We start from the raw sequence: 13,771 nt of genomic DNA, 5'->3' as shown, positions 1-13,771 counted from the left end.
CACTCGTATAAACAATTCGTGTGCGCTGATCTTGGAGATATACACCCTCGTCTGGGTGTCTTGGGCTGTTTGGCATGACTGATGACTAGATAATGATCAGACGTCGCAATCATGCACACATCATAAAATGGCACGAGCGATGTTGCATCCCTCTTGATCATTTTTAAATATTGGTGAAGGGACTTTATTTCTATGATGGTGTGATAGACCATCGCTTGGAAATTGTTTCTCATTAGTAGGAGCTTCAAACTTGCATCGCATAGCCTGATGCGCACAGCCTAGGTGCATAAAAGCAAGTTTAGACGATCTATTTCTGTTCTGTCTCTTTAAGAGGATACACGCAAAAACGCAAATACATTTGTCATAGATCAACAAGTTCTGTAATTCTTGTGGTGTGGTGCAACGGCTCGCTTGTTTCAACCGTACGTGATGCTTGCCTCTCCCCCTTCTCTGTCCGTGTCATTCCCCAGCATGATCCTTGCAGCTGCCATCTCGCCCACGCTGCAACAATGGAGCTTGCGATGCTCATGATCACCAACATGCACTTTTCCTTGTGTGAGCTGATATCCAGAAGATAGCAATTGTTTCACCTGGTTCCTAGTTCCCAGGTTATACCATCTCAGCATAAATATCAGTCTTAAGTTTACAAGCCATATCATTTGTTTGGCATAAATTAATTTGCATTATAATATTTATATAAAAACGCATAGCACAAGCATTTTAATTGTAAAAAAAAAGAAATAAAATATTTTTGTACTTTTAGTTTTGTTAACAGCTTAGGCTATTATTCAGTGGCCAAAGTTTGGAGTAACGTTAAGGGGTTTGGAGGTTATACGTTTAATGTTATTTAATTTAATATATAAATTGCAACTTGGCATAATTTGCAAACGCGTAACCTATAATCAGCACTAATTGGTCGCGTAAATAATTTTTCCTTCCCGAAGCCAAAGTAATTTGAAGCAGTGAGCCGCATTTATTTTTAGACAAAGGGTTTGTTTTAAAACGCTGCGTTGAGATTCAGTCGCACTTCATTGCTGGGTGGGGGGGGTGGGTCACTCAGGGGTTAAAAGGGGGGAAAGAAAGTGTTCAGTCCAGGGTATTGTAAACATCAAATTACACGGGGGCTAATTTTATCATACTCCCCAAGTCACGACACCTGAAATAAATTGGCACGATGGAGACTTTAACCACGGCAGTCACGGCGGCGGTCTCGATTGTTGCGGAGGTGAGCACGAGCCTCGAGGAGTACAAATGGATGCTTATTGTCGGCTTCATCATCGCCTTCGTCCTCGCCTTCTCGGTGGGGGCCAACGACGTGGCGAACTCGTTCGGCACGGCTGTGGGCTCGGGCGTGCTCACGCTGCGCCAGGCGTGCATCCTGGCGTCCGTGTTCGAGACGGTGGGCTCGGTGCTGCTCGGCGCCAAGGTGGGGCAGACCATCCGCAACGGCATCGTCGACGTGAACCTTTACAACGGTTCCGAGTCCACGCTGATGGCGGGCCAGGTCAGCGCCATGGTTGGTGAGTGGACAAGCACAGGTTTTTTTTTTAATGTTGATTTGAGTTTGGATGTTGCCGTTGGTTACCTGTCCGAGCACAATAATCCAGGCCCGAGCCTCTGTGTGGCTTGCAAGGTGTGCCGAGATGGCGCGCATTACATGTCAGACGTTGTTTTGGGGTGGCAGAGGGAGCGTTCAGCAAAATAGATTTGTTGTACTGTAATTCTATGCCCTCTGCCTTTGCCATACTTCACTGTCCCATTGTAGTGATGTATGGCCAAATTACTATAGATCCTTGCGGTGTGGGGTGGTACACTCATCAAGCAGTGGCTTGACAAAGGACTGTACATGGGTCGTTTTCATCTACAAATGTATCTGACTTCTGCTTACCTTTTCCCCCCTCTGTTTATCGTTGTTATGCTTCATTAATTGGCATTGCATTTTGCTTGTGTGCTGTGGTTGTGCATTTACGTTATGTATAATATATTGACGTTATTCTTTGAGTTGTGAATTACAAAGGACGTGGCGCTCTGCCTCATTTGTTGACGAATGCGCTTTTGGTTTTCCCGGTAGGTTCGGCCGCCTGGCAGCTGATCGCATCCTTTCTGAAGCTTCCCATCTCTGGCACGCACTGCATTGTGGGTGCCACCATAGGATTCACGATGGTGTCCATGGGTGCGGGGAGCGTGCAGTGGACGAAACTTATCAGCATCGGTACGTTGCCTTTTAATTCTGTTTGGGCCCCTTAAATTACGCTTTTGTCGGCTGCACTCGCTGGTACACTAACGCCAAGTACAACCAAGTACGATTATAATAATAGGCTGCCATTGTTGGTCACGTTGTACGTCACCCGTGGAAACGATTTGCCAGGATCCAGCACGTTGCGTGAGCGTGTTTGGTGCCAGTTCCGGTGTGTGAAAGCGGCCCTTTGAATCGGAGTTTATTTAATGAGTGTTGCTTTGTCTTGTTCCAGTGGCCTCGTGGTTTGTATCCCCTCTGCTTTCTGGCATCATGTCGGCCATCTTCTTCTTTATGGTGCGGTTCTTCATTCTCAACAAGGTGAGTGAAGAGAAACCGAGGGGGGGATAGGTGTGGCACAGTTTACTAGTGGGAGATTTGCAAACTTGCATTTGTTGAGTGAGATTTTTAATTCAGGTTTTTCTGTCCTTGCCCAGGATGACCCGGTTCCCAACGGTTTGCGTGCTTTGCCCTTGTTTTACGGAGTGGTCATGTGGGTCAACTGCTTTTCCATCCTGCTGACTGGCCTGCCTCGTGAGTACCGGTTTTTTTAATTATTCCCCCCAAAGTTGAAATGTTTAAATGTCTTAATTACATGCAGCTTAATGTTGTGTGTGGCACTTTGGTGGAATACCTCTATACACAGTACGCTTTGTTTCAAATTAAGCCTCGATTAAGTGGGTTTTATGCTGTTGATGAATAACCTTCAAGCAATGAAACAGTTTCTTCTTTCAATTCCTGGAAGAGAATTGCACATTTAAAACTTTTTTTTTAAGTTCTACAGTGTACGAGTCATACATAGCACATAGCTGTTTCTTTTCCAAGTTGTTGCGAATGCTTTCTGGACTAGTGCAGTGTTTGTAGATAAATTCATTTGTAAATTATTATTGATGAATGTGTGTGTCGGTAGATTACTTCACCTGGCATAAGCTAGTGTAGGTAGCCCTCTGATTTTTACTGTTACCTAAAATATACTGCTTACTTTGTACGTGTTCTTTTCATGTATATGGCTACATTTGATTAGGATGGCGCTGTTGTATTTCAAATAGATTATTTGTTAAACCCAACGTGCATCCCTTTAAAAAATTTAGCGATACATTTTTTTTAGCCTCTACAATTTACTATGAAGCGAGTTTATTTTTATCGATACCATTTTTTGTTTTGTTTCACATTGTGCACAGGAAAAACAATGATGCTGCAGCGTAGCTCACCGCGCGGGCTAGTTCCCCTTGGCTTAGGGAGTGCTTGTGAGAGCGCCTGCAGGCCACTGAGGTCCGCGTGTGCCCCTCCTTGTTGCCGCTATAGTTCTGGGCTTCGAGCTGCCTATCTGGGCGCTGGTTCTGGTCTCGCTGACCTTCGCCGTTACCTGTGGCCTCGTCGTCTGGTTCATTGTCTGCCCCCGCATGCGGCGGAAGATCGAGAGTAAGTCCTGCGCGTGTGCTCTCTCCTGTTTTTAAGCGCCACAGACGCGGCATCTTCGTAGTTGGTTCATTGTTACCATCGCATCCATACTGGTGTCCATACTGTTGACCATGAGTTTGCGCCCCTTGCCCTCTGAACTTACCTGCAAAGGTACATCTGAAACGGGTTCTTGGATGTCCTGAAGCCCATTACAATGTCATTTGAACCACAGTATAGAAATCCATTGCTGTTTCACATGCCATACGAGAGATCACCCCCCCTACCCCCCCAAGGCGTGTCAAATGAGCATCTGCTGAAGAGGTACACGGAACTGAATTATTTAATCTTAATGATACACTTGATTTACCCAGAAAAGTTTCACCAAGTTGCAAGACTGTCATCAGTCCTGCCTTTGGGTGTTTGTCTAAATACCAGTAATCTGTTCGGTATGTGGTAGCAAATCCAAACGAAACCCACGGTATGCAAGGGGGTAACACTCAAAGCTCCACATATACAGATTCAAGAATCTATTGCCGACCTGCCATCTCTTGGCCAACCTCGAAACCCAAGCCTTTTACAACAGCTGATCTTTCCTTAGGCAGTCGCAAGTCCCAAGTATTAACCAGGCGTAATGCTGCTTTACCTTCCGAGATCTGGCGCATTCGGAGTGATTTGACCATAGTCCGCTGGTTCAGATCTTTCAAGTGGTGATGATGAGCATTACTCGATCTGTTTGACGTGTACTCGTAACAAATATTTTAAATGCACGGTGCCTTTTCGAAGTAACAAAATAATTACACCCTAAACATGTGAATCCCGCGATTGCCGTGTTACGTAATGCTTGCCAGTCGTTCATTAAGCGAGGATAAGGCTGCAGTGATGTGGCCCAGTTTGCTAAGTAATCTTAATCGCCTTTCTTTTAGTTGCCTAATACATCGACACTGGGGCCTTTTCTGTCGGCGAACCCATTCCCCCTCCCGTATGAGTTATTTTAGGACCCCTGTCATGCCCTTGACTTGTGACCAGCAGTGGATGGATGGTGGAAGGACTGCTCTGAAAAGTCTTCACTTTTGCAGATTCCTTTCTATTTATACAACTGTCGGTTAGAAAATTGACATACCTGTCATGTGCTTTTCAGTAGTCCAGTTATTATTTTGATGTGGAAAAAAAAATATATAATAATAATTTTTTCCCACCCCTATTCTATTTTGACCTACTTTGCATGCCAGCTAAGTGATATGTGTAGGTCTTTGTTCCCTAGTGCATTGGGACTTGTTGGTTTTGAATAAAAGAGTTGGTTGTATAAGAGTCTTGCATAATCCTGCACATTTGCCAGCATGCCAAGAGCTAGCTGTATGGAGAAATGTCCAGTACAAATTTTGGAAAGTTAATGCATCGCGTGCACTTGCGTGGCATATTGCTTTTGAGTCCATCATTGTTATCATTAGCCATGATCCGTCCACTGTTCGATGAAGGCCTCTCCAAACCACCATCTCTGGCAATTCCATGATCAATGGGGTTGGGGGCTTTTTACTATATTTCACAACGCTGTTTTGTGCAGATTAGAAAGGGCACATTTTGTTGTGCGTTTTCACTGAAGACCCGATTTGTTTATCGGTGCCCCCCCCCCATCATAGTTGCTTGAGGTGCTCAAGCATATTACGCATCAAGGCAGTGCCCCATGGACGAACTCAACATGGCACTGCTTTTGAGTTTTAACTGAATTACATCTTGAGATTTTAATTGAATTGTGTAACTAAATTTTTTTATAATTTCAAAAGAACCTTTTTTTTAAATTCCCGAAACATTTACGTTCGCAGAGCACTTGAAAACGAGCTGTGGGCCGGCGCCTGGTGCGGACGAGGGCGTGGAGCTGGGCTTGTTTTCCAACGGTAATAACGTCTCCGTGGAGGTGAAGCCGAAGCCTGCGGGCGAACCAGGTGCCAAGACGGCCTTCCGCTTGGGCGACGACGACTCTGAGGATGGCGAGCCGCACGTGGACGTGGCGCCGGCGGAGGCGAACGGGATCGCGGGCAAGACGCTGGGGTTTGCGGAAGACGAGCTGTCTGGGAATAAGCCACGCAACGGATTTGCCCACCGCGATCGGAGCATGAGCAACAGCTGCGCCAACGGTGGGTGTCGGCACAAGCACGTAGGCTCGCTCCCCCGTTATTTGAGACGCCAAGTGGTAAAGCCGACCTCCGCCCTGAAGTTTGATCTCATTGAAACTCGTGCGACTTGTTCATAAACCTGATTACTCGGATATCTTGTGTGGGCGTGGTGCTGTCTACCCACCCCCTCGTGTGCCGTGGTTGGCCTTCATAGGTGCTCGCTAACAAGACTTGCCCCAACATTCTGGTCAGGCTATACAAGCGATCTTTGTCATTGTTGCGTGGGGCAGGGGTAGTGAATTAAAGTGGTATCTTCTGAGCACTGAACATAATATGCTGATTATAATTATCGCATATCAGCTGATAACCATATCACCTTGCATTTACTCGGTCTTGTCGGTTCTTTAGTGTGGATCATGCTTGGCTGAGCGACCGAATATGCATAACAGGGTATTGCAGGCTACAGGGGCTCTGGTGGGCCCCAAAGTGGCAGTGTTCCAAAAATGCTAGCTGTGCAGTACTTGTTTCCCTGTCTTCACCAACCTGCACGGATCCGTGTGGTCAAGTAATAAACCTACTTCGACCCACATTGTCTCATTTGGCAGGGGATTTATAAAAGGGCGGTGTACAATTTCTGTGGAGTGCTTCCACTCTGGGACAAATTGCCTGTTTTAGCAAGTTCTCCATAAAGGGCATGTACCGGCGTCCCAATGCCAAACTCTTTCAGAAGCCATGACTCATATCAACAGCCTGTCCAATCCTGCCAACATACCCATCGTCCATTTGAATAAATAGTGGTTTTAACGGTTGTTGAAATTAACCCTGCGTGTGTCCCCCGGCACTTGCAGGCAAGCCGAGTCACTCGGAGCTGATGGCAAACGGAGTGGCAAGCTTAGCAGACGGACACTACCACACGGTGCACAAGGACTCTGGCCTCTACAAAGACTTATTGCACAAGATGCACTTGGACCGTGTTCTGGAGTCTGGTCCTCCCGAGCAACCGGTGTACAAGTCAGTGATTTGTGCAACTTTCCTATACTTTGCACTCCTGTGTTGTTTATGTATAGTTTGTTGTAATGTTCTTACCTGCCCCTACTGGGGTATTTGTCAAAGAGCTTCATAGCTCATCAGATTCCTCCCGTATAAATAAAAATTATGATTCTGTCTTCTTGCCCACCCGCATTTGGTCTGCCTTCATCACTGCCGCCTCCGACAGTCTGGCCTCCTCCGGACATCTCTTTGGGGGCTTCTCATTCGGTGTAACAATTCATCTGCTCTGATTACAATTCTATTAAAGAATCACTATTCTCGCCTCTTTCTCTACAGTATCTTGTGTCATGCCTTGTTCCGTCTTTACATTAGCTTCATGGTGTAATATAGGCATAAGTTTGATCAATATTTGTTTTCTTGGACTCTTGGTCCATCCTGTAAGTAACTCTTTCATATTATGTCTTCCAAGAGTGCTGCTTGTTACTGTATTTTTGGCATTTCAGAGAAACGTAAAATTTTAAGCTGGAAGTTGGCAAAAAATATGGGTTTACTGTTTTGAATACTGTATGAAAGCGATTTTTAGCTGATACATTTCTAATCTATGCCCCCCATGTAATTCTTGGATTTACAATTAGTTGCAGTGTTCAGTCCTAAATCCAAAGTTTTTAAAATGGTTTTGCTACTCGCCCAGATCATCCACGTAAAGCAGACTAATTCAGTACACTTTCCACTTGTGCGTGGTTGGGCGTCTTACCTACAATTGGCCCGTTTCTTGTCTTTCCATGGGTTGAAAATTATAATTTTTTGACATTTAATTCCATGGCATAAACCCCAATTTAGAGATACAAATTCATTTTTTGCGAGCCTTTAACGCGCAAACAATCCTGTAGCAACTCTTCACTGGATGCATGTCTTACATTTTAAATAAGCTTAAACGTGTCCACGGTTATTCTAACCACACGGGGTGGGAGTGTCTTTGATTCATCAAAGTTATAAATTAAAAAATTTGGAGCCTGGATTTAGTGGTAAAAATGTCCGGTGTTTGGGTCGCAAGAAATTGTGCAGTGATCAATACCTTATACATCATGTTTATTTTCAGTCCATCTATGGTTGCTATAGTTTCAGTGTTATGGATTTTTGTGGCACTGTGTAGTGTTAAGATAAATTGTACAACTCCTGGATTTGCGATAGGTAATGTGAAAAAATAGACTGAGTGCAAACAATTTGCCTAAATTCTGCATATAAAATCGGTAAAATTATGGGAGGTAACTTTATTGTATTGTTTTAAAATCTTTTTGGTAGATACTTGTGCATGAACTGAATTATACCCTTTCATGCCAAATGGGGATTATTGATGTAGCCACAGAGATCTGTAGACTCTGGTGATGCGTTGGGGTTCGTTTGGGGGTTTTCGCTGCCCACTGCCCCCCCCCCCCGTTCTTTAGCGCGCGTGTGCATCCAGCTGCAACGAGAGCGCCAGTCCTAAAAATTCCTCCTCCCCGGCAGACCCATCCGGCGCAACAACAGCTACACGTCGTACACGGCCGCCATCTACGGGCTGCCACTGGACGGCTCTAAGCACGCGGAGGTGGGGTCGTCGCGGGGTCATCTGGGCGAGGACGGGGCGCCGTCCGGCCGCAAGGCACGCGTGCGCTACGACAGCTACTCCAGCTACTGCAACGCTTTGGCCGACGACGGCGTCATCCAGCCCATCCCGGAGAAAGGTCGGTGATATGCTGGCGGGTCGTCACGTTAAATGGGGCCCTCGAGGGTTGGGGGGGGGTTGGTCGAGAGCGGGAGGTGGCGTGTGGTCGCGTTTACAAATTCGTCGTTTCATCTTGGTGCGATCGTGACGTGTGTGTGCTTAGGCCCTGCGCACCGTGCTGCTCTTTTATGTTTATCTTTCTGGTTCAGGGTCCCCGGTGTTTTTTGTGTTTGGTTTCATGCGCAAGTTGGCGGCCAAGCTTATTTTACAAAGTGAACAGATGCGTTTCGGCCTAATTATTTATTGCGAGCATGTCCCTTTGTGCCAGTGGTTTGCATAACAGGCTTTTCTTTATAGTGTCCCTTCCAACAAGCAACTTTATTTTGTTTGCATTTCAAGTGTCATGCACCATTGATTTTTTAAAATAAATTCAACTGTTTATATCATCGCTTTGTCACTTGAGGTTTTATAAATGAAATATTTTGCCATTTTATTACTGCGAGTACAATGATCAATCTTGCTTTCCATTCCCCGATGTTTAAGCATCTGGTTTGCCAGCCCATCTTAATTAGGTTGACTGATGCTCTTGATTGTGGAATTCACAAAGCTCTTAATAGGCTCTATCCTCATCCTGTTAACTTTTAAGATCTGATGAGATTCCATGTATGCAGGAAGTCTGTAGGCGCGACCCCCATACCGTTCTTGTAGAACGGGGTGGGAAGGGCGTTAAGTCCAAGATGCTCAAACGTGGAAATCTTATTTGCAAGTAGCACTTCAATATGGACTCCTCTGCTCGCTCCCCCACCTTGCAGAGGGCGCAATCGGCAACGGCACTGCGGTCGTCCCCAGCAATGGGGTAGTCGCCGTGGCAACCAAAACGGGCAGCGGCTCTACATCCTCGACGGCAACCGAGGGATCGCTGGACGGGGAGGACAAGGACCGGCCCGAGGTGTACATGCTCTTCCACTTCCTGCAGATCCTCACCGCCTGCTTCGGCTCATTTGCGCACGGAGGCAACGACGTCAGGTAAAGAGGGGGGGGGGGGGTGGGTTGAGGAGCGCGGTGAGGCAGTGGCACCAGTACTTTTCCTCGTGCTCTGTCTGCTGCTCGCGCTGCAGATTTTTTATTTATAATTTCTCAAGCCCTCGACTGACTCACTCTTCTTGCTGTTCTTTGGACCCCGTCGGATTACCGTGCCCATCTCGCGGAGTTAAACGTTGCTGTTAAAATGCTTAATGTAATTTCCATTTGAAAGTTGGAAAATATTCAATGCCATACTGTTGCTGGTAATATATCGAGCACCAAATTTGTCTTTGAAGTAAGTGCCACTTTCATTGCTACGGATTCGATTTAATGGGATGAGATTATGCTTTGAGTGGCTCTTGCGGTAAACTAAAATGGATCATTCACGCTCTACTGTATCCAGGCAAAATGTAATTCGTTTTCAGTCGTGTGGTCAAGTGCACCAGAGTACAGTGCTTCGTCATTTTGAGATTTTATCACTCGCAGGGGTGTGCGGTTGCGATGTAATTGTTAGCACATCGGATGGATTTTGATCTCCCGGCCTGGCAGTTGAAACAATAGGGTGGGGCAGGATTCTTAACAACTCTTGCTACTTGTCCCCATCCAGCAGTATAAATGGGTGCACCACGGTATCCAGGGTCACGTGTGACAGAGCAGCCCAAATACCTTCTTGCAAGGGGCTCTCTAGAGATCCTTCGAATGGGATGCTCTTAAGCGGTCACGAGAATAAGACCTTCCAGGGATGTAAATGTATTTTAATGATTACATGCTTTTTTTTACTCGTTCTGTCTGTTGTTGTCGTATCCTCAAATCTTGTACCTCAATTTTAACCCACTTCCCAATGTGGTATCGACTGCAAACTTGGTATACTTATGTCATACAGATGACAATACTATATTCTATCAAAAATATTACCATAATTATTTTTAAACATTAATTTTGAAATGTTATGTTTCGGCTTGGGTCTAATTGTCCACGCTCAACTGATGTTGGCTGTAAATCACCACGGCCCCTTGCGTTATGGCAAGCTTTGCGGCCACTTCCTGCAGTCGTGGAGTTCTGCCATTATGAGTACGGTACATTTCATTAAAGCGTGTTTAAAAAAAGACATTTTAAAATATTACTTATTGCGGCGCAAATGCTGTTAATCGGTTCACATCATGCGTAGGTGGACAAGCGTTTACCACCGGGTTTTTTTTCCTTTTCTCCTCTCTCTCAACCCCAGCAATGCCATCGGTCCCCTGGTCGCCCTGTGGATCATCTACTCAACTGGCAGCGTGAACCAGGAAGCGGCAACACCCGCGTGGCTGCTGCTCTTTGGCGGCGTGGGCATCTGCCTCGGTCTGTGGGTGTGGGGCCGCAGAGTCATCCAGACGATGGGCAAGGACCTGACGCCCATCACTCCCTCGAGGTGAGCACGACCCCCTCTGGCTGTCTTTGCGCCAGGGCTGCCCGACCGGTCGCCCTGACCTCGCGACGGATAACGAGCAGCAGCATTAACAAGAGGGGGAAAAAAAATCGAACCAGGTTCCTTTGACAAACTGTTTTTGGCCCATGGTTGACCGTGTTCCCCTTTAACCCTACATCCTTATTGATCCAGAAGCCAGCCCAGTGCACTAGTTACACTTTTTGGTGGTCACTTATTGTTGGAGCACAACTTGGGTGTCGTTATGAAGTTAATTTGAAACCTTGTGCTGGAAGTGTTTTTTTGTAAAATAGACAACTTTTGCTCGGTCAAGGGGGGCAGCTGGCCTCAGTCGTGCTACAGTGTTGTCGAGGGTTCTGTATGTACCCTTCAAAAATGGCCACGGTGGTCTTGTTCAACAATCGATTTTTGTACCAAACACACATGGGTGACCTTTGACTCGCATGCCAGTGGTGTCATTTACGTAAATTATCCCGTGCCCTTCCCTCGCCAGAGGGGTAACTGTGGCAGAGTTCATGACTGTTTGCTTTTGTGCTGGAAGGTTCTATCACTTTTTCAGCACAGGAAATTTCTGTAACGTGTTCATGAGCAAATTGGGCTTGGTAATGGGGCTTGATTTGTGTGGAACGGAGTACTTTTGCATTTTTCAGTTAATCTGTGAATGTGACGACTAAACTTGTGATATTTAAAACCGTAAACAGAAATGTACTTGTTGGCTTAAGCAATACGTTTAGTTACACTTTTAACCTCCAATAGTTTTCAGGAGCTAAAAGTTGTACACTGCCAGTAAGGTTGCACTTGGATAGTGCTTTTGTTTACGAAGCTGAAAATCTCGCAACCAAATCTAAATTTATGCTGCGGCGGTGTGCGCTCTTCACTCGTTCCAGTGGATTCAGTATAGAGCTGGCTTCTGCGATGACGGTGGTGATCGCTTCGAACATTGGTCTGCCCATCAGCACGACGCACTGCAAGGTAACGGCGCAGAATAAAAAAAAAAAACCCCACTTGGGGCCACCCGTAACTTTGATTGCACGAACCAAAGTTTGCTTTGTGTTTGTCGAGTCGAGCATTCATGCAGTTGGAAACCACGACAAGGGGTACAGTAGAGAACCCCCTCCTGACGACGGTAATTGGTTCCATGAAACCGGTTAAGTGATTTTGGTCATCAAGCGGGTATAGGAAATACATGTTTAAAGGCTTCATTCGTTCCGATGGCATCGAAAGTTACCCTCTTTCACCCAAATGTTCTTTATGATATTTAAACGATGGATATGAATGCAAAGTTATTTATTGCATTGTACACACAACAAATTAAAAGAAACGTGGTTAATAAATGCATTAATTTATATTTACTATACCTACAACAGCCCGTCACTAACAGGGGAATGGTCGGTAAGCGAACACATTGGGATTTATGGAGGCCTGTCGTTAAGCGATTAGGGATGGTCATTAGGAGGGGTTCTCCATTACTGTTTGAGTGGAGGGATTGAGTCTTGAGCAGGTGTAAGTCTTCGTCTTTTCCCCCAACCTTACCTCCAGGAGAGCTTGACGCTGTTTCCTCTCTCTGGTCATTGTCTTGGGGCACATGAATGGTCCTTGCACTCCATTGCCAAGCAGCCTCGCTTGTGCCAGTGCATGGAGCTACACACCTGCTTTAAATTTCGCTGCGTTCATGTTCATGCACGATCGTCTCGGCAGACCGAATGCGTCGGTTCTTAAAGGCCGCGCGACTCGTGTAAATCCTACCCTGATGTATCGTTGCTGGTTGAATATTGTAGGGATTTGTAGAAGATAACTGCCGTCACATTCGCGGAGCACAATTTATTTAGAAGATGTGGGTTCAGCTCGTTATGATGCCGTTTTTTAGTGCAGTTTAGATGTTGAACTCTGCTCAAATGTGTACCGTTTATTTTCAAATTGCTGTCGCTTTATGGTGTCGTTTTTTTCTGCCCACGTTTCGTAATGCCAGCACCTCCCTTGCGTTAACAGCCCCGTGTGCGGCGGCGTTTGTTCCCCCCCCCCCTCTCCTTTTGGGTGCCACAGGTTGGCTCTGTGGTGTCTGTCGGTTGGCTCCGCTCACGCAAGGCTGTCGACTGGCGCCTGTTCCGCAACATCTTCATGGCTTGGTTTGTCACAGTTCCCATCTCGGGGCTGTTCAGCGCCGGCGTCATGGCGCTCTTCGTGTATGGAATCCTGCCCTTCGTCTAGGCGGAGGAGCGGCACGGTGCCACTCAACCGCCGCCGGTCTGCGCCTCGTCACCCAACGCCCTCAATTTAACCATGAAATCAAATCACAAAAAAAATAATCGTCCTCAGCTCGCCGCTAAAGCAAAGGTTGTGCGGGTGTGGTCGATTTTTAAAAGTGACGCACTTACATTTTAAAGGAACATGTCCTATTGTTTGGAACAAAGAGATGACAAAAAAGACGCAGGCATTACAGTTAAACACTAAGGGATCCATACTAGTGCCGCTTTACATAAAGGAAGCGTGAAACTGCGCTTCAAAAGCACAACATGCCTGTGCCCCCTCTGCCTGTCAAACCTGGACCAGTGTAAAACCGTGCGCAGTGTTGTGTCAAGTTGGCTTGTAAATTACCGGAGTGATCCGCCCTGCCTGTGCACGTGCCCAGCGTCGTTGTTTGCGCAGATAAGTGTCTTTTGCTGTGCAAATGTGTACATCTTTGTAGCCGTGTCGGGCTTTAATGTTCCACGTGATCGCGTCTTCGCAGAGGAAGCACTTGGCCTTGACATAGTTTGCATTTTTAACAACTTCTTGCGCTTTTTGACAGCAACCATTGTGCGTTTTGCCTTTTTAGACTGGCAAAACCGACCAAGTGTTACAAATGTTAAGAAGAGGAAAATGAAGTCGCCAATATCGCA

The 13,771-nt window shown here is 46.2% G+C and overlaps 1 protein-coding gene across 1 annotated transcript; it reads left to right on the top strand.

Annotated features, from left to right (window-relative positions):
* Positions 1-1,056: 1,056 nt before the first annotated feature.
* On the top strand, positions 1,057-13,198 carry LOC144931480 (sodium-dependent phosphate transporter 2-like). Its single transcript, XM_078855343.1, has 12 exons — positions 1,057-1,520; positions 2,072-2,212; positions 2,472-2,557; positions 2,674-2,770; positions 3,542-3,658; positions 5,458-5,769; positions 6,597-6,759; positions 8,245-8,462; positions 9,256-9,469; positions 10,692-10,877; positions 11,780-11,864; positions 12,936-13,198. Exons 1-12 carry the CDS (start codon positions 1,175-1,177, stop codon positions 13,098-13,100), a joined length of 2,130 nt encoding a protein of 709 aa, XP_078711469.1. The 5' UTR covers positions 1,057-1,174; the 3' UTR covers positions 13,101-13,198.
* The last annotated feature ends 573 nt before the right edge of the window (positions 13,199-13,771 follow it).

This window comes from Lampetra fluviatilis, chromosome 4, assembly GCF_964198595.1.
Source record: "Lampetra fluviatilis chromosome 4, kcLamFluv1.1, whole genome shotgun sequence".
Taxonomy (NCBI): domain Eukaryota; kingdom Metazoa; phylum Chordata; class Hyperoartia; order Petromyzontiformes; family Petromyzontidae; genus Lampetra; species Lampetra fluviatilis.
Note: the sequence above shows the minus strand (reverse complement) of the source record. Positions and strands in the feature narration are given on the sequence as shown.